Consider the following 22291-nt stretch of genomic DNA (forward strand, 5'->3'; position numbering starts at 1 on the left):
TCACTCCAAGAACTCGTGGCACATAATAACAACCAAGCCTCTCAAAACTCCTTCCTGCTGGGTGGTGGCCCTGCCACTATCTGCCAGTAGCAAAGGGCAAAGCTTGCATGGTGCCGTGAATTAAATTTGTGACCAAAACAATCCTGATAGGACACTAAAAGTTTCACATATTGCTGAGCAGTGTTTTCACATCATCAAGGCCTCTCCTGTTTCTACCTCTGCCCCCTCAGCATGCAAGAGGTAGGGAAGGGGCACAGCCAAGCAGATGACCTGAGTGGGAATGGTATCACAGCAATGTCTCATTTTCAGCCCATTTTTTTCCTATGGAAAAACAGAATACAATCCTGGAGTTCATTTCTATCTCAACTCTCACAGACGTTTCTGACTACTAAAGCAACTCTTTCTATTGCATTGGGTACTTGAGATGCCCACAGCAGCCACACCTGTAGCAAGAATAATGGGACCAGAAGTTGCAGCAAGTCCATCAGCAACAGTCTAAGTGATAGCATGAAAACAGTTTAGCCAGTGCACACAAATATTGCAGGGTGAACATGGATGTGGCATCAATTGCTGGTTGCTGCAATACAGCATTACTGCTTAATTTTGCAGATGACTCAAGAGGGTGTAAAAAAATAATTTAAAAGCAGAAGTAGAATTCAAAATTATCTCATCAAAATGAAAATAAAAAAGGTCTATAAAAAGGAAATGAAGTCAATAACAATAAGAGCAAGAACACAGACTTGGGTATAATTTGCTATAATTGCAAACTGTGGACTGGAGAGCAGGAGAGGATCTGAAGGTTGCAGGGAGTCATAGGCTTCACTATGTCGTAGTCTCCTGAAATAGGCAAACTGCACTGGGGATGTGTGTCTGTGAATAGGAGGATATTCCACCAACAGTGGCATCAATCCTCTCATATCAGACACAATGCTAACACTTCTCTGAGATATCATATCCACTCTCAAGACTTCCATCACGTCCCATCTTAATGAACCAGAGAGACTCTAGAGCACCAAAGAATCACAAGAAGAATAGAAAAAAACAACCTACAGGAAAACATTGAAAGCAAATGCACAGTTTAACCTGAAGACGAGAATTTGGAGACAGCCTAACTGCAGTCTTCAGATATGCAAAAGCAGCCTCCAAAGAATGAAATAATGTTTCACACATTCGTAACAGACAAGACAATAAATACTGAACTTGAATCATGGACAAATCAGATTAAAGATAAGCCAAATGGTTCATGATAAAAACAGACCTAGGAATGCCAATACCACAAAGGTACCTGAATTTCTCCTTGAATCAGCAAGATAAAATTATCTCCTGTCCTCCTCCTCTGATTCTATGGATGCCACAAACCACTTATGAAAGGCTTAAAGTTTACTTAAGACATTTTATAAATCCAGTATTAGCAGATTAAGTAAATGAACAAGTAAAGTTGTAATTCCTTTTGAGTACTTAAATCTACCTTCTCCTCATGATAAGGGACATTCTCTGACATTTTTAATGGTGTAAAGCTCCATGTAACTCTAGTGAAATCCCATGAAGTCTCAGCACTTGTTCCCTAAATGTAACTAGTACATATCCCAACACACACAGTTACACAGAGACCTGGAGTGCGGGTATGTAACAAACAGTAGCCATGCCAGGCTTTGCACCTTTTCCACTACGTAACATTAGCAAACCCTTACTGTCAGCCATGGGAAGGGGTGATTCAGGCAAAGACCCAACATTGTTGTACAGACTGGTCAGTCTTGGTGGCTAAGAGGTTGAACCAGCCATTCCTAGCAAGTACTTGCCAAGTCTTAGCAAGTATTGCTGAGATGAGTTACCTAATGAAAAAGCAGCTTGGATAAGATAATGAAGATCTAAGTCCTGAAACAGCAGCCAGGAAAGAAGAGAGAGGGACTGAAAGATCACCATTTCTGATTCAATTTGCTCATGTTAACTCTAAACTAAAAGCCTACATACCCAGTTCCAGTTGGAGATGCCATCATCCATAAAGCCATTATGACTGTTAGTCGTTGTTGTCCACCTCACTGGCAAGTTCTCAGGCCTCCTGAACTGTGGTCAAACATTCAAAGAGCTGTTCTACACTAAAAGGGAGAATACTGGAAGAGATGGAAGAGCTGCAATGCTTTCAAACAACTGCAAAGCACACACCTGAAACTGGCTATAAAAACCATCTAGAGACATAAGAGATCACGTGGTAATCCCAAATGAAGGCCTGTAACCTGTGACAACAGCCAAGGGGAAGCTGTACAGCGGCAACTGTATTTATGCTCCATTAAATATTTATCAGCTGTTAGCTGCTCATATCTTGTCTTACAGTGCTGTTCCAAGACATTTTCACATAAAATATCAGAACCAAGTAAGATCTTAAAATCCCAGCAGAAAGAGCTAGGAGAGACTTGGAAAAGTCATCTTGTCTGGTCTGGAAAGCAAACTGTATCTATCTCTCATTCCAGATTGCCAGGTGACCAAGAGTTGTGCATCAATGGCCAGAAATCACAAAGCAGAAAATCTTGAATAAAAATACTACCTCAAAGACAGTGGTCCATGAAGAGTATCTTCAACTTTATTCTAAAATGTTAATTGTGCTTGTGGGTTTTTGCAAAATTTGTTTTTACTGCATGTATGCTGTAGTGTACTTGCTTTACAAAAGCTAAAAATTTTAAAATAATGAATTAATGCATTTTCAATTCTAATACAGAACTTAAAGTTGGCTCATCAGAGCAATTTCAGCCTGCTGCCCTCAGACTGCATGTACAAAGGCACATGCAGCTTGAGCACTGAGGAATGAACTTTTTACAACTACCCACCCATCAAGAGCTCAGACTCTGCTTTCTCTAACGTAACCAATGTGCGAGCTGTGCCTCTATGTACAGTGCTTAGGTAACACCCAGGAGCCAGGGAGGGTAAAGATGCTTGCAGGTAAAGATGTCTTGTACTCTAGTACCTAGTCCTAGTTTACCTAGGATATTAAAGATCTTGTTTACAAAACAGCTACACTTAAAGCAAGAGCATTGCAGCCTATGTTTCCTTGACTTTTCATAAGTAGTCCAGTCAGAATTAGAAAAACATACTTTAATGATAAAATGACAAATGCAGAAAACAGGAAATGCTGAAGAAAGAACTCTCAAGGGAACCATCAAAATTTCTCTTCTTTCATGAGATTTCAAGAGATTGGTGAACTCTTGAATTACTATTAACACTTTTTCCTTTCAGAAGAGTAGCAGCACATATTACACAATATTCCTGTAACACAGGGCAGGACATGGATATAATCCGACGCCTGTTAAATCACACTTGTAGATTCACCTGAAGAAAGAAGATCCTTTTCCTCCCTGGTCACACAAAAGAGTACATAGAAGCATATTTATAACAATGTAAGAAACCAAGCTTCCAATCCCTGTTTTCCCTAAAGACACCTGAATTTATATTTTCTACCTCTTAGTGCCAAAGAACTTAGTTATTGGGTATTCTTCCAGATGAAAGAGGTCTATTTAAAATATTTCAATATTTTTAAGAGTAAGTACTGAAGTCTAAGCATACCATGCCTCCCACAAGTGCCCTAACAAGCTGTGTTGACTGTCATGGCCTCATGAATATTTAGAGATACTAATGAAGAGGAACAGGTTAAACTGACAATATGCATGTCTGGTCTGTGACCAATTACAAGAACAAACTATTCTCAGTGTATGTGGAAAACACAGTCTCCCATTCTAAAATCTTCTAACAGGGTAAGAAACATTCTCCTGTATCACCAGCTTGAGTTACCCTTCTCCCATATTCCAGAGTCCTTCCCAAAGAATACCAGTAGTTTTGCTGAAACCAGAATAATAAAATATGCACAGACCACGAGTCAGAGGACTTTTCTACATACAAGTTGGATATCCTTTGGAAAACACACCACTTCCCTTGAGGAACACAAATTCTGAGAGAAGTCACGTCAGCAGAATTGCATTTCCAGCACAGCACTGGATAAAGACTTTTCCATGGCCTTAAAAGACAGTCACCTCTGCTGCTTCCAGCTGCCATCCCAGGGGGCAGATGAGACTGGAGGCTACATATGTTTTCAGAGAAAACAATTTTTAGTCATGCTTTACACCACCAAAGACTGCACTTTAGCTAAATTTGGTTCAGCATTACCACATTCTAAGCAACTACTGGCAGCTACTATTTCACATCCTATTTGCTAAGTAATCTTCCCAGTAGCCTAAGGAAAATCAAAACATACTGGAGAACAGTAGAACTGTCCCTTTTATCCATGGCTTGCTGGTGAACACAGTATAAATCAGACATTAAATCACTAAAATTATCATCAAAGCTTACTTTTAAGTTATTTCTCTTGCAGTGACACCAATTGACAAAGATCCTACAGAAAATAACTCACAACACAGCAGATTTTTCTCTCTACCAGACTTATTTGCCAAAATGTGGCAGTGGGGTAGGAACAGGGAAAGCGCCAGCTCTTCAGCAAAGCTGCAAAAGACCACCAAGGGACTAGAAATGAACATGTCATCAACCCTGTAATATTTCGTGATCCATTTCTTAACCTGAGCAGTTCACAATAGTTAACAGAGTTGTACAGAGCGATAGTTCAGCAGGAAAAGACACAGGAAGCATGTTGAGACAGTTACACAAAGCCTTAACATCTCCTATACCAAGGGCCTTCCACCTTCCATCATTTGCAGCCCCTCCCTGTAGCACTGTACACAAGTCTGCACCCTTTCCCTTGTGCTGCTGCAATGTTTCTATCCATGTCCTTCTGTCCTTGTCTCCTGTTCTCCTTGTTCTCCCAGCTCTGCACCTGCAAAGCCCAAGCCTGCTGTGTCAGGGTTTCCACAGGAAGTGGTGGACACTGATGCAAGAATCATCCTTTCCCCACCTCACCCTTCCTACTCTCATTTCCTAACTTTTACACAAAAGAAAAAACAAAATCTTGCAAATAAAATGGTGGAAAGTGGTCACTGAAATAGCATGCAGGCATTTCCTAGTGACATCCATGCTTAACAATCAATTAACATGCAACTCTTGCCTCTGGTCAGAGCACGCTTCAACCAGCTCTAATGGCATCACAAGCAGGAAAACAAGCAGGGATTTTGAGCTGGTCTTGATGAAAACTATTAGGGCAAAGTATTATGGCAAACCACCTGTGGCACTACAGGGGATGCCCAGGGGAGAAGAATCACCTAGGGAGATCCCTGTAATGATTTTCTTCGTTGTTGGCCATCAGAGAGCATTTTCCCTTGAGATTCTTCTTTTACTGTAATCAGAGTAACTGTTACTATTAAAGCTATCAATTGCCACCAGCTATGGACTGTCTTATTATCCTTTGTGCTTGAAACATACTACTTCATATTGCAAGAAAGTACAAAAAACTGCATTCATTCTTCTGCAGGAGGGCAACAGCAGGTTTATCAATCACATCCTTTATGAATGTTTGTGTTACTGCAATGACCTCAACTTAAAGACCACAAGGACACAAAAACCAGAAAACTATTTTCTGTACAATTTCGTTCTGCAGCAATGTATTTGTATTAACCAAAACATTCTTAAAAGATACACCATTTTCTACAAAAGTTCACCATGATAATTAAGCACTGGCTAAATACAATATAAAAAAAATATCAGTTGTCTCAAAGATTATAAAAACTCCAAAAGCAAAAGTTACATTTTTAAGAACTCAAATGGCCACATAGATATTATCCTTTTGGCTCAGCTGAAAAAGGAGAAACTAAACTCACTGTACAAATCTGGTTTTTCAGGCTTGCAGGTACATGTGATCCAGTGTCCGAAACAGATCATCAGCAATTAAACAATATCCTATACTTTAAAATATATTAGCAACACATAACACATTGGTGTTATCTTAACATCTGAAGTATCCTTTAGCAGAATTTATGGCTTATATAGTCCTCGACTCCAGGCTGTTCTCATTCCTTCTTTTTGGTGAAGTCATACGGTTTCCACCACTGTGCAAACTGTAACACCTTCTTCCTCTGTTCCTCAAAGTTCTGTCTGATTCCTTTTCTCCAGAGCTGTGGTTCCAAGTCCAGCATGCCACCAATAATTTCCTTTGCAAGTAAAAGTAAGATAGGTAATGAAAAATGGAGAATTACCATATTACTTAACACTATCTCATCACAGAATAAAGAAATACATATTTTCAAGTTATGAGATTGTCCATTTTCTTCAAGTGCTAATTAAAACTTGAAATTCTGAAAAATACACCAATTTAAACACAGAACTGCAGTTGTTAGATGGTTGCCTCAGCAAAATTCTTGTAAGCACAGCACATCAATGTACTGTTAAATATCCTAACAGTGCAAGATGGTTAATCCCTTTTGTGATTAAGGTAAAGTTCAGAGAAAGAAAGCTGCCCACTTTGCTGTTCCTGGTGTTATATTTCTCCTAGTCACTCTTCATGTTTTTGAAACACTGATCCTTTCAGAAAATGTTTGCTGTGACATAATAAAGAAAGGAAGAATTTACTACAGATCTCCCTGTATATACTATACATTGTACACTATACATATCACGAGGAGCAATTCAGCCACACGAGGATTTTAGTAGGAGTTATCTGTGAGTCTGTATGTGTATGCACACTAGTTTATACAACCAGGCATCAGTGCACCTATTTGTCAATACTATGGCCATGAAAATTCTTAAGTAGATGCAAGTATCTTCCATCTATAAGATTACATACCTATAATGTCAGATATTTACAGTTCCAATCAAATGAAAAGAAACACAAATTTAGAATCACAATCTCAGTATCAGCTAGTGAAAAAATCAACTACTCCTTTATTCAACAAGCCAAGTTAAAATGACTCATCAAGAAAAGACAGATAATAAACTGAGATAGAGTACATCAAAGTAACTGTTCCGGAAGCATCTGTTTTAATTACTTAATTTTCCAGAGCAGAGTATAATTGGTAAAATAATCTTTTACATAACAATACCTTTCCAAAGTAATGAGGGAAATTGTGTTGATCTTCAATCACATGAGCAAATCCTCCTTGAAGGCCAAAGTCCACAGAAAAGTATGGCAATCCTTTAGGAACCTACACGTGCAAAACCATACTTTCAGATGTTAACAAACTGTTGGCAATCAGTCAACCTCCCCACAAAAGAATGAATTTGAACATAGTTTTGCCATGTTCAAAACAATACCATATTTTATTTTAAACCACCTCTCAACATGTAGGACAAAATTGCAACAGTGAAACAGTAAAGCAAACAGGTAAGGGAAAAGAACAACATATAGCAACTGGACAAAAAGACACTGGAGAGAGGATGACTGGGTGGCAGAACCTCCAGAGGCCACAGCTGGAATAGCAGGTAAGAAATGGGGACACCAGGCAGCAGTGTGCACACTGAGCAAATGCCTCTCTGACTCCACATCCCTGAATTACATGGGTTTAGCAGAAATTTTAAGACAACCACTAGCAAATTTATTAAAGGTAAGATGTTGACTGGTACTAGGAAATACTTACCCAGCGAAAACACTGACACTCGGGGGAAGGGGAAACACCTCGCTTAGACAGCAGATTACCAGAAACCCCCTCGATGTGAATGGAAGGATATTATCCTTAACTTGACAAATCACACAACTTAATAATTTTTTCAGCCTGCAGGGGGGATGCTGGATATCCTGCCACAACAAAGACCCTTCAGTCTGACAGAAGTGGATCCATTTATCGGTACAGTACTGAAAGTAATTTCTGCTATTTCACTGCAACAAGTTATTTTTCACTCTTTTAATTGTTGAGGATGTTTCTGTACCAATAAGATTTACAAAGCCTCCAATTCATAAGCATTTCCTCTGCTGTCCAAATAACTATACAACTTTCTGGAGGTGTGTTCCATATATTGCTTGAAATAGTGACTCTAAAAATAATTAAGATTTAATACAGAGGAGCAATGTAGCACAGAAAGAAACATTTAACATTTTAAATGGACTTTAAAAAAATCGTTAAATAAGGAAAAATGGGTTGGCAGGTGACACCTTAAGGAAAAGGTCAGCTTTGTCTTATTTCTCACAATTTCTGCACACAATCCACCCACTAGGTGATGTCTCAGCCATGTCTGACCTTCATTCTAGGCACCACCATCTCCCAATACAATTCTCCAAGTTCCCAAACCTCAGCTCAGTCTCTAAGCTACACTCTACGATCTTCCTGAAGCCTACAGACATTTCTTTTACCCTACAATAATGCTAAAATCACACAAATGTGTAACAATTTATGCTCAGATACACTGTATTAATTTAAAGAACTGTTCTGACTTAATCTGAAAACTGGCCTACCTTCAAATAAACACATAGTGGCTACAAAAATGTATGGCCAGGAAGACTCTAGAAGAAATTGCATGTCCTAATGCCTTACAACATGACAAGAAAATGATACGTCACTTATTTGTGATAGATGTTGGCTTTCCTGTTCTGAAACAACTAGTAGAAGATACTCCAAATAAGCCCATTTTGTTTTATGTTTATATCCACCTTAAGTTTAAAGTCTTCCCTAAACCCTTGCTGCAAATTATTTGAATACCTTACTTTTCTGTATTTAATCTCCTTCTTTGTCGTATCAGGCTTCATGTCTCGTTACTAAAACTCATCTCTTTCTCATAAACTAGGGGTTTTTTTTTTAGTACAAAGGTGCTATGTCTACTAAAAGCCACTTTCAGAAATTAAGTATTATTACTATGCAGTAGTAAACTACTTTGAGGTAGAGTCTATATAACACATATCTTCCACCTCAATATTAAAAAGACAGAACAGTCTTTGAACCTAACAGATCCAGCATTATTTCTTTAAGATTTGTTTATACAAAGATGTTTCATCTCAGTATCCAGGAGACAGAGAGGGTACTGTTCCCTTGTTTTATAAAGAAAAGATTCATAATGCTATTTATATTTTCACTTCATAAACTTAGCAACACAAATGGCTGTTCTAGGTTAATGAAAAAGACACATCATATTTGTTCCAGGAAAGTAATTTGCAAATCTTTGATCTACCTTAATTCTTAAAGTTAATCAAGCACATTATGCCATTACATGTCCTCAAAGTGTCAGCTTTGTTCTCAACTAATGCTGGCAGCTTAGTCCACCAATTGTTGAAATAAATGGGAATCTTTTGCCTAATGTCAGTTAGGAGTTCAGACTGGTAATTCTCCTCATACCTATGCCATCTTCTGATGCACTAATCTAATTGTGTTCCCTTTCTTCTCTCTTTGAAACAATCAATAATGAAAAAAGCTAGAAGAATTTGATGACAAATTCAGGATTCAAAACACTTCATTACTTACAGATTTCCGAATATCTTTTGAAGAAAGGTCAATTAACTTCTTGTTCATGGACCACTCTTCATCAGACTCCATTATCGCTTTCTGCAAAATGATTTTATATAAATGTGAAAATAGTCCTTCATACAGCAAATAAAGAACTAACTGTAGTGAAGTACACTGTACTGCAAGTAACAATTACTTCTTAACAAACTTTATTTTTGGTAACTTATCTCATTTCCACAAGCTACTTTATAAAGACATCATATAGTATCTTCAGACCCACCCAACTCAGTTCCTCTGTTTCTTTTTTTATTTTAAGTTTTGCTTGACACAAGTTTCAAATAAAAGGTCATATTCTCTTTTTTCTCGCCCCATACAAAACCTCTTATGAGTTTATTACACTATACTAGCCTTCTTTTTCTTTTAAACACTAAGAGAAGAATCCAGCTTAGAAGGATGATTGCCCTTAAAAACCCAAAGCTGACTCTGTATTCCCCATAGTATGGAATTGGATACAGTGTAGGGTAGGTACCATTTAAATTTCATTTGCTGTGCATTTTAATGGTAGATACTTCTGAAATAAATTACATTGCTTTAAATCTTGTTCCTTCTCTTTCCTTGAGTATTCAAAGAAAACACAGCATCTGAAGCACAGCAGTCAGATCTAACAGGTGGAGCGTTTCAAATGTGGTAAAAGTTACTGTATTGTTCACCATACTGCTGCTCCACTTCATCAAAGCCCAATCACATTATTTCCAGAAAACATAAACAGTATTTCTAAAATCAAATAAAATAATTTACTTATAAAAGGCAAATCATGAGTCAGTTGCTGAAAGCTGAAAGGACTCTGTTCCAGGCAAAAGCCTCAATGTACCTTTTCTTACAGGGTCAGGGGAAAGAGACCAGAAAAGCTATAGAAGAAGTACCTATCATGCTGTAGAATGTTCATCAGAGGCCTAATATACATGTAAAATTTGGGCTTACTGAAATAAAATGGGGATGAAACAATATCTACATTGGTATTTCTTAAAAACAGTTAACATTATTTTCTACTTTAATGCTTTCCAAGGCACAAGTATTTTAAGTTTATACCACAGGACTTAAGTGAGAAGTATTGCAATCCTTAAAACACTACAATTCTCCTACCTTCTTCCAGAACTCGTCAGTGCAGGCAGATTTGTGACAAAAGCTCAGTGAAAAACCATTCTCCCACTGACTACTTGAAAAACTGAATTACCTCACAGAGCTTACTTTAAAATCAAGGGCTATTAGCAAAGAATGGATCCAGAAAAAAGATCAAAGAATACATCTTTTCAAAAACAGCACTTGAATATCTAAAATATTTTCCAGAAATAGATGAATTATGATACATATATTCAAATTACCTCAGAAAAAAACATTTTCATGTACCTTAAAGTAGATTGGAGCCATATCTCCTACTTCTTTTGGAAGAGGAATGCATTCATATACCATATGATACCGCTTCTTCATACTCATGTTTGTTTCTAGGAACACACAGTCCAAGTCTTTAGCTTCAAACATTTTCACCAATGCATTTCGGAACATCTGTTTAAAGAAAAAAAGTGTTATTGAAACTAACTTTTCAAATCTTTCAGATACAATGCATTATTTCACTAGGATATTATATTTGTAATAAGCTAACAACAAAATGGAAAACAATCATACTAGGAAAAATCTGTATAATTTACTAATTTAATATTAACGGTATTTCCTCTGATAAAAACAGGAAGTCTAGAAAACTATTGTGAGATACACAATGTAATTAACACTACAAACTTAGTTTTAATAAATAACACATATTTTTAGAGCTGAAATTGAAACTTTGTTGAACTTCTTAGCTGCAGTGCTCCATAACACAACATGGCTTTAACAGTAGGTCCCAAGCTTGCAATTTCTAAGAAGGTAATGAAATGACCTGACTACAGTTACAATTTACTGACTATAGCTACAATTACCCTTTTACTACTCCTTTCAATTATACAGTTGAACAAAAAAAAATTTCAAGAAAGGAAATTATTTCCACTAGGCATACTTGATCTTTAAGTAAAATATTAACATTGCCTCAAAAAATAAAGCCACCATCTTTATTGTATGGAAGCGAACGAAATGTAATAATCAATACATGTGGCCTCAAACTACATTTACCAGTTCCCTGTCAGAGGGATTAGGTGCTGCACCTGTTCAAAGTGTATTTCAGTTAACAATTCTGACAGCTCCACTGTCAGGGTCCTGCACACACCCAAGAGGTCCTGCAGCCTCTTCTAGCTGCTGGAGCTCTGGCTGCCCATGCAGGTGGGCAGCTCTGATGTGATGCAGTTGTGGACTGGATCAGATCCAGCAGAAAGAACTGGCGTAATGAAGAGTGGTGGGAAGTGTGGACCTGGCCCCCTGTCACTCAGGAGCTGCAATGAAGTCCAGGCTGTCACTTTTGGTCCTTGCCTGAGCTGTTTCAGGGAGGCCTGTGCCCAGCCAGGTACCTGGCAGTTCTTGGCCCTGACTTCATCTCAAACCTAAGTCATAACTGCAAACTTGCCTGGCCACCCCTGGGCCATGGATGACCCTGTCTACTATCATGGGAACTCTCCTGGCCTGGTACCACGGGACTGTGCCTTGTCAGTGAAATGACCTCCCCCACCTGCCCTGCCCATCACCTTGCACCCCTGCCTTGCTTTCCTGCAGAGCTGCTGGCTCTTGACAGTTGGCGTTTGCATCTAAGATAGGCAAGAGCATCATTCTATTGCTTAAAATGTTCAGATGCTGAACTAAATTATCAAGCACAAGGGATGATTTCTGAGAGTCATTCAAACTCATTTTCAAGTGCACAAAAGATCTAACTTTCTGATAGGGTGAATTTTTCTGAAAGTTTCTCAAGATCTTGAAAACTGTCTTTTAAAAATGAAGATTTTTGTATTACACATGCTTCTATACCATTTCCACAGTGTAAGCCAAGAAACCACTGAAACTGTAGGAGCCTCACAGAGCAAGGTACCATAGCCCTATGGCTCACATAATTTACAGGTAGTCCTTTTTGCACTGATATTTTTTCCAATTAACAATGCTCAGAAGTACAAACAGCACCATTGAAAGGCTAATCCCATCTAATGGTTTAAGATTCCTTATCTTAATGTAAATGGAGAGTTGATTAATCAAACATAAACAAATACACATCATCAACATCAGCAAGTACTGAAATAAAATAGAAGGAAAACAAATCACTACCAGGTTTTCAATGCAATAGGACTAGAAATTGAGCTCTCCATCCTTTCGCCATCTTGCACAGAATGAATCAAACTAAAAGTCTAAGAAATGTGGCCAAATATATATCTAAACTAGGCATTTAAGCTCTTCAAAGCAGGCCCTTGTGCTCTGAATTTTTCCTCACTAATGAGCTGCTCCATGCTGTGACTGGAAAATGCTACCATCATTCCCTAAAACAATTGATGAATTACAGCCAGGAGACACTACCCAGTGTTCCATGACTGATACGGGACTTCACAGCACAGAGTGACAAGCTACTCTGAATCAACAGCTTTTTGTCTTCTCCTTGTCACTCCAGCCACCAGCCCTCTACTTCTGAAACACACTGAAGCAAGCAATGTGGTGAGATACCAAAGGCTGAGAAAGACTATTACTTAGAGCTGCTACCCTGCAGTATCAACTGAAATGCAAATCCACCAAAAAGCCTAAAATACCAGCAGATGTTAGCTAACATTTCCCTAGCTACATTTTCTTGTTTTTAAATACATTGCACTTTTCCTCCAAATTCTGAGCAGGCCAAAGCATCAAGAATAATTAGGACTGGAAAGGAGAAAACCATCCATAAGGGCAAATAAGAAGGCTTGGCTTATGCTTGGATGCACACAACATTAATACATGCAACAGTTCAGTCAACACAGAATGTGTAAAGATTTATATCCTTTCATATTGAAAATATTCCATGCATATTGACTTTGGCAAGTGAGCACATCAGTCTAAACTACACAATATGTTAAATTCAAGTGCTTGAAGGCATACAGTATAAAGAAATCCTTTTTGCTTTACTCCAATATATCCTAAAAAAGAACCCCAGCAAAAATAGTTAGCTAAAACATGTACTTCATACAACATCTTGTGAATACTTAAAGTGTCACAATTTATTTCCCTTCAACTGTAAAAAAAATATGTCTCTGGCATCAGAAAGTTAGTTTAGTCACTGACTGTCTGCTTTACTCTTGCTAAAGCTTTTCAGATTCCTTCTACTGTAATACATAGAAGTTGGGGGAAAAAAATTCATGTATCCATCACTTTCCAAAATACTTTGCTGCAAAGAAATATCTAAGCTGTCTATGAATATATTCACAGGATCAAAGGATAATGGTTTTAGCAACTAGTGGCCTTTTCTAGCAAGTAAAAGACTAGTGTTGAATACTGGGACTGCATTTGCTTATCTTTTCCTGATCCTATTTTCTTTCTCATACAATTTAGAAAAATTGTAATTGTTTACTTAAGAGATTTGGAAAAACAGAAGATCAAGGATAAACATATTTATCACTTTTCTGCACCCTCTTCTGTTCCTCCTGATCCTACTTGTTGCACTTATTTGCTTCATATCCAACTTTCCTAGGCATTTCTGTCATATACAAGAGAACTCCTTTCCCTTCCTGGTTGAAGGGGAGCATAATTTACCAGGAAACACTGTATAAAAACAACTTCAACCATGAGAATCAATATGGGGAGCAAATTTGAAACGTCAGAGAATCCATCCCTAGACTTGAGGGAAGACCAACATTATTTAAATTATTTCAAACTTATAAATTATGCTGGTTTTAAATCTCAGCAACTACAACAATGAAATCTTTCTCTAGTCTGATATAGTCTCCAATATTTCAATATAAGAGGCTTCAAATTGTTTTCCCCTTGTAATAATCCTGATGGCAGGGGGTGAGGATTGACAAACACAGTCAATCTCTTAGGCAGAAGCTTTTTACATGACTCCCTTGATTTTCCATCTCCAAAGAAAACAGAACTCAAAATCTTCAAAATGTCTTCATAAGACAGTTGGAAAGCACAATCCATCATGCTTGGCACTTGATTTTAATAATTATTTTCAAAAAAGGTAGAAAATTGGATTCGAACAGGGATCTCATTGATTTTAAGAGTAAGATAGTTCTCTTTTAATTGATAATCCACCCAAAACAGATTAAAAAACTGAAGATATGTAAACAACATATTTGTATTTAATTTTAAGTGATCTCCCTGCTCTGATGATTCTTTTCTTTTCCTTGGCACTCCCAAGAAAATCCTATTAAGCCAGTTATTCTATTTTCTGTAAGGGATCAGCTGTACCTACTTCATTTCCAATGGACATTCCTCTAACACGGTTTCAAAGACTTCCAAGGATGCATGTTCTGCAGCATTCCAGGAAAATTTTTCTAGTCTTAATAAATTGAAAATTTTCTTCAGTATTTACCCTGCCTCTCTTTCCTGTTAATATTTGACCACTAATTTCCATTCACAATGCGAGAACGTTCTGCCCCTTAGTGGAATCAGAACAGAGCTGCCAGACTGCAAATCATGAAAATACGTACTCACGACAAGGATATTATTATTTTACAAGGATATTATTAAATTATTTTACAAAGCTCTTAGAATAGGAGACAGTTTCTCAGCAGACCTGGATTTCTTCCCAGATGTCTTCATCCAAAAGAGTGGCTGCAGTATGGTGCTGTAGAGGGGCTATCAGGCAGTGACCTTCAGTAAGGGACTGGCTGCTTGGTAGAGACAAGTACACCTAGGAAAAGCAAACAAAAACTCAAGTGCCCAGTTTTCCAGCATTAAAAACCTTCCCGTTGCTGAGGCTAAGAAATTAATCATTTGCTAATTTCAAACCAACAGAAGCAATTAGCTACTAATTACAGCACGGTATTAGCAACATTAGTGCTTTTTAAAAGCACCAGTATCTCAAACGAACCAGTAGTATCCAGAAAGCAGTTCCACCACCAAGGCAGTAATATCAGCTTCATAAACCAACTGGTATCATAGCTGCTATGAAATCACACTGTTTAGTCCATTCCAGTATTTTTAATATAGATACATCGCTGTATGCATTTTTAATAAAATATTTTTTATACATATATATACATGTAAATTGCGTATTCTGTGTCATGGTTTAACCTGGCAGGCAGCTGGACATCACACAACAACAACAACAACAACATACAAAACAAGTGATGCACAATGCAATTGCTCACCACCCACCAACTGTTGCCCAGCCACTTCCCAAGCACTGGCCCCTGGCCAACTTTCCCCTGAGTTTATCCACTGAGCATGATGTCATATGTTCTGGAATATCCCTATGGTCAGTGAGGGTCAGCTGTCCTGGCCATGTCCCCTCTCAACTTCTCATGCCCCTCCCGCCTTCTCACTGGCAGGGTAGTATGAGAAGCAGAAGAGTCCCTGAGCACTACTTAGCAATGACTAAAAACATCAGTGTCTTATTAGCATTACACTCATCCTAAATCCAAAACACAGCACTGTATCAGCTACTGGGAAGAAAACTAACCCAGCCAAAACCAGGACACTCTGTATATTTATCTATCTATTAGATATATAAACACAGACTATACACACATATATACACACAGATATACACCTGTATTGATTTTTATATATATATAATCTCTAAAAAAAAGGAATGTGATGTACCTTAATACATATCTATGCACCTAATTCCTTCACCTATAGATTCAGATCAAATAAAAACATCAATAATAAATGAAAACTGTAGAGAAAAAATGACAAAAAAGGCTGTATTGAAGTATTTCAGATATTATAAAAATCCAAACATTTATGCAACTTTTAAAAGCATTAACAGAAGCAGAAAGGTTTCCAAACCAAACTTTTGTCTATTTCGAAGGATTTTAAGCTTAAAAGTTGAATCCTCCACCTAATTTTCTTTGATATCAGATACAGTTCTTCACCAGTTCAAATTTCCTCCAGTGAAGTGTGATTTAGTATTCCACAAATCCACCTACAGTCTAATCTCTGCACTGAGATCTTTCATTATTACTCCTGTCTTCTGCGAATGTGAAGTCCTGACATCAAAGATTAGCTTTAAAATTCATGACAGATTTATATCTTTTTCTTCCTCACCCTTGACAAATTGGTGGAATCAACTGAAAGAGCAAGCAAAGTAAGATACAGAACAATAAATCCTTCCATAGAAGCAATTTCGTTCCTAATTTTAAGCACTCTAACATCATTTCTTCTTTATTTCTACATTTGTGTTAAATTGCCATTTTCTTACCTTGGTGCCAATTGCAATAATAAGATGTTTAGAAAGTTCACTGCTATCAAAGCAGTAGGGGCACTTTTCCATGCGTGCAGCAAGTTGCTGGTGCTCACGGATTGCTTTTCTTCTTTGTACTTCTTCCTCTTCCCCACTGCGCGCTCTCTTGGCTGCTTTGGAAACAAACATGTCATCCAGAGTGTAGTACTCTCTGTCAGTTTTTTCCATGAGCTGAAAAGATATACAGAAAAATTGCACGTATTTATAAAGTACCAAGAAAAATTACTTAGCTCTTTGTAGTACCCTTCATTGAGAAAAGCATAAAGTATACATAAGCAATAGCATTTCTTCCTTTCATATGGCATCTGCTGCAGATGGAATCATCAGGTGCCTCTCCTGAGAGCAGTCATACACAATCTTAGCACAGATATTAAAATATAGATATGTGACAGCAGTGAGAAGAGTATATTACTATATTCCATTTCAAATTAAGGGCTAGGTATTTCAATATTATCTTGATATAACTTCAGCTATTTTTAAATAGATGCACAATTTTATATATCATTTGTATCTTATATTTTATCCTCTCCCTTCTCCTCCTCCTCTCTTATTACAACTACTATTAAATCATCTTTTGTGAAATACCTAGACCATGACTCTGCACTTCATATTCACGTTCTGTGAAAATACGCAACAGTTATTCTTACCAACTGAATAGGACTAAGCCATTTTGGGAAGAGAACAGTCTTTGCTTTCAGTCCTAAGTCTTTCTCAGTGCACCTGTTGCACTCCACAACAGATCTTAATATATTTTAGGATACTGACTAGGGTAGCCTTAGCAAAGGACTACTGCTAACTGAAGGCATTTGGAAGGCATGCTATCATAACTGAAGCACAGTCTCCAAATTAAAGAAATTCTTCCAAATATCCCAGGCATAGTTTGTGTAGATACTCTGATATTTAAAAAAAAAAAGAAAAAGAAGGAAGATTTTTTTTTTTGTAGAGTACGTAAGTAACTTTCCCCAAAAAAGACAACAGCTCTCGCTTTTACCAAATACTGCAGTTCTCTAACACAGATCAATACCTTATTTTAAATATGCTCAGTACTTTCCTTATCAAACAACTGAGGAGGAGCCTCCTTAATATTCCTTTATTTAGCTATAATACACTTAACTGTTTATGTACATTTCCTACTGGAAGGCGCTGCAGACTAAAATCAACAGTTCAAGAGTCCAACTCCATTCTTTTTCTGTCTTACTGTAACGCTGTAATTCTATATTTAACAGAAAAAGGAGATTCCTGAGATTCAGAAAAAATATTTAGTGGTTTGGGTGTCTAAAATCAAGTCTCTGTTCTTCTGTCATAAGCATTAAAAAGGTAAAGTTAGACCTGCAGCCAAAGCACTGCTTAAAGAATAGCAGTATTTTGTTATAACTAAACATAAAGTCTGGGTTTTTTTAAAATAAAAATTCTGCCACGAGAATGGAAATACACAGGAAACATGACAGCTGGCAGACTAGAAAGGAAAGGAAGAGTGGAAATCACCAACTTTGGTTATCAGGAGTATCACACATAGCACAGAATACCATTACTACTTTGCTCTGCTTGCTCTTAGAAGTAGTCATGGAAATTCCTGGTTTGTTACACACAACCTCTTTTACGTAGTAATACTTTTCAAAATACTCCACAGAGTCCCTTGTGATAGAATAAATATTCATATTACTAAACAGCCTGGAAGATGCCTCTCTTCAACAGGGATAAAATGGTATACAACATGACATCTGGGACCCAAAGCAAAATTCTTACATACAAAGTAGCCAACTTTTATAAAGTAGGTGCTGTCTAAAACCCGGATTTTGTTTCTTCTGGTACAGTCATGACCAACAGATCATAGAACCATTGAATGGTTTAGGTTGAAAGAGACTTTAAAGATCACCTTCCACCAAGCCAAGCTGCTCAGGGCCCCATCCAGCCTGGTCTTGGACACTCCAAGGATGGGGCATCCACAACTTCTCTGAGTAATCTGTTCCAGTGCCTGATTTCCCGCAAAGCAAGGAATTTCTTCCAAATAACTAAACTAAATCTACCCTCTTTCTGTTTGGGCCCATTACCCCTTGTTGTATCTGCCTGTGTGAAAAGTTGCTCTCCCTCTCTTTTCTAATCCCCCTTTAGGTACTGGAAGGTGCTATAAGGTCTCCCTGGAGCCTTCTCTTCTCCAGGCTCAACAACCACAACTCTGTCAGCCTGTCTTCATAGGGGAGGTGCTCCATCCCTCTTTTAAAACATTTACACTTCTGTTTGTACAATAAGGTGCCCAGTGAGTTCTGCCAGTTGCATTATTCAGCTACAACTAAATCTCTCAAAAGAAGTTAAAGGGGAATTGAAAGAACAAAAAGAAATCATTCTCTAAAATGCCAGAAGGAAAGCAAGTAATCATTTAAATACCAATTTCTTTCATACATATATTCTTTCATACAAAAGACAAGAGCTGGTACACATCCAAAGAAGGAGCTATGCTGATGTATTAGAGTTGCTGGAAAGCTGCTGTTCTGCATCATAGATGTGGCATCACACCTGCTAAACACAAAAGCCAATGCATTTTGGAAGTTGTGTATTTAGTTCCCTTGCCATGATTGATACTGTTTGGTATTGTCCTTGCTGCTCAGGTGCTGCACAGAGATCAGAAAAAAATAGGAAGTCATTTTGATCTATCAGTTTAAAGTTGGGATGTCCTACAAAACATCATTGAATTACGTAAAGCTAATAAAGGAAATTCAGGTATCTATAAAGGCAATGCACCTGAAGTCCTTGTTTCTACCAGATACTGACCAAAGGCCAGAGCTGTGCTAATACTCATAAGACAGATCACTTCTACAGTCCCCAGTCTTCTTTTTCCTACTTCACTTTTCTTTATTCTGGGCTTATCTGCCACATTCTTCCTTCATATACACCCTCTTTTTTCCAGCTTTCCCTTTTCTTTTGACAAGCAATGTTTGACCAGAGGACAGAAAGGCAGCTTTAGGACTCTTAGCACCAGGCAAAATGACATGGCCTCCCACATCTCACAGCATAACTGTGCAACTGTGTCATTTCTACGTCCATCTGATTTTCCACAACCAGGATGCAGCTTTGGTTTAACCAACAGAGAAGAATCACAACTGTGCTTGCCCTGGCCAAGAGAGGCCTGTAATACACAAACATTTAAAGAGCAGTAAGGGAAGGCATCCAAACTTCTCTCAGGAGCCCTCTGGGCTCTCATGTGGATAGCTCAAATACAGTGCAAATGTGGCTGAAACCCAAGAAAAGGAGTGAGATCTCTAACCATTCAGCACAGGAGTTTAGAAAGAAATCAGCATCTGACTATGCATAAATTAGAATTATTTGAGAGAGGGAAAAATTACAGTGTTGTATTTTCTGATTAAATTCTTATCATGATAATTACCATGAATAATATGAATATATTACATGAAAAATTTCATTATATAACATTCTGTTTACAAAGTAATTGATGCCCTTTTTAATTTGTTATGTTAGTGAAGCCATCAGGCACCTTGGCATGGGGCTACTTCCTGAAGTAACTCTTGCAAATCTGTGCAAGGTCACTCCAGGGTCAGCCACATTTTTCTGCCAACCTGTGTTAAGACCACTGGAACCATATCTCATAGCTTAATTTTAAACCAGTTCTGGTTTTCTTATTCCACAGTAAAACCCTTGGAGTCTTATACACTCCTGGCTTCCTACACACTCCATCTCAAGTGTGCTGCACGTTGTGCCTCTTACTGCTCCCTCTGCTGCTATTACTTGCTTTTTGGGTGGCCCTTTGGAATAAAAAGCCCCACTAGAGAATTTAGTATCTTTGTGATACTGAAAGGAAACCTTAAGAGACAGAACTCCTAATGACAAGAGATTATATTTAATACCTCAAGTACACTTTTTTTCCCTCCTCAAATTTCCTTCAAAGTTTGAGGATGAAATGGGAAATTCTATTAAACACAATTAGCAGAGGAAAAAAAAGACACCTGCATGGTTCCAGTGTGGGTTATTTTCAGCTTCTTTATACTGTTTCTTTTCTGCTTATTTTCTTGTTCCATTTTGTATGCAACTATTGAACTTCTGCTTTTCCTGTTTCCTTGCTAACACAATCATAGCCAGAGTTACTTCCATGTAAGCTAATAAAAGTGCATCTGCTTGAAAAATTTCTGGAAAAAAAAGTCTATAGATTGTATAAAATGTATCAGTTTGGGTTTAAATTGTCATGGCAACACTGACGTCTTCAACTTTAAATGACAGAGTTAATATTTGTGGAATGTTGTATCATAATATATTTTAGGAAGCTGCAAAGAAGAATAATCTATTATTTTAGAATACAAACCTGAGTGACACAGGAATACATCTCATCACATTTAAATTTATTCAGCATTTAGCACCTATTCTGAACAACAAAATCACCTCCTAAAAGTCTTTCTGATCACAAATAGTATTTGCTTAAGCCAAACAGAGGCAGAATTTTATCATGTAAACCTTATTACAATTCCAGTCTCCCTATGAACACAGACATTTGAATTTGTAGGTTTAATTCATCATATAATTTAGCAAATAGGCATTTTCAAAATCTATCATCACACTGAATTAAAGAATATGTTAAACACATAGTATCAAAGGATTTTAAGATATCAATGCACAGGGCACTTTTAAGGCCTCTGTCACTAACAGGAAAAGATCACCCAACATGCCGGTGAGCAAGGTAGCTCAGGATTACCTTTGAGCAGCAGAAGTCAAGCAAAAAGCTGATGACAGAGGACTGCTCAATGGCTAGGGACCAGCCTCCTTTTTGTTTCTGCTATTTGAAATGAAAACTGTAGATTTTGCTAGAATTAGTTATTAGGACAGATAAAACTTTATATACAAGTCACTGACATGAAATGTAAACCAAACAGAATACCTTCAGCCACAGAATTCTGCTGTTAAAAGTGTGATTAGCATTTCACTTTACAGTTATCCCTGGCCATAATTTTAATGTCTAGGAAAAACTGTCCTGCATAAGTCTTCATTTCCAATATATCTTGTCATTTTAACCTAATTCTGGAAGAATGCTAAATGCTTATGCAGTCATTTAGTATGGGCTGCATCTACAGAGTTCTTACTGTTCCCAGGTTTTCTTCCCTCATCCAGCTGTTACTGTTGTTGATTTGTTTCCACATGCAGAAACAGCCTTAACTTTGTGTCCACACAATATACACAAAAGGATGTTTAGTGCATTGCACTGAAATGTAGCAGAACAAGGTGCTGGAAATTATTTCTCTTGGGTTTTCACATTAGTTTTTTACAGCAAACCATGCAGAGGATCTTTAAGTAAATGTAAAAAGCGACAGGGCACCAGAGCTTTGCTGGCTTTATCGTGTCTATTAAATATTGTGCTAAAATTGCTTCACCATGTGAAGAAAGAGAAGGAAAAGGTTTGTTACATAATAGTAGCAGCAGCAACAACATTTTGTATTTTTCACGTTAGCTTCTAAGGTTTTTCTAGACTATTTATTTTGGTTTATGATGATGGAATTGCAAAAATGTGAACAGGTAGATTTGCACAGCAAGTAAAAATGATAAGGCTGAAAGCAGTTTTCCATTTTACAGACTTTTACAGAAGCAAGGAAAGGCAACATGCAAATTTCCTTTTTGCAAACCTATAATACCAGCATACTTCTTGGCTAAA

The 22291-nt window shown here is 37.5% G+C and overlaps 1 protein-coding gene across 2 annotated transcripts in view; it reads right to left on the reverse strand.

Moving 5' to 3' along the window:
* Positions 1-1941: 1941 nt before the first annotated feature.
* The window catches only part of CWF19L2 (CWF19 like cell cycle control factor 2), a 68629-nt gene continuing 48279 nt past the window's right edge, over positions 1942-22291 (reverse strand). For both annotated transcript variants that reach the window (XM_039564329.1, XM_010400576.4), the window contains exons 13-18: positions 16600-16812; positions 14968-15084; positions 10704-10859; positions 9315-9395; positions 6969-7070; positions 1942-6080 (exon numbers count right to left, since the gene is read on the reverse strand). In XM_039564329.1, the coding sequence (XP_039420263.1) occupies positions 5940-6080; positions 6969-7070; positions 9315-9395; positions 10704-10859; positions 14968-15084; positions 16600-16812 (810 nt within the window). In that variant the 3' untranslated portion in view covers positions 1942-5939. The remainder of the gene's footprint in view (positions 6081-6968; positions 7071-9314; positions 9396-10703; positions 10860-14967; positions 15085-16599; positions 16813-22291) is intronic.

This window comes from Corvus cornix, chromosome 1 (genome assembly GCF_000738735.6).
Source record: "Corvus cornix cornix isolate S_Up_H32 chromosome 1, ASM73873v5, whole genome shotgun sequence".
Classification (NCBI taxonomy): Eukaryota; Metazoa; Chordata; class Aves; order Passeriformes; family Corvidae; genus Corvus; species Corvus cornix.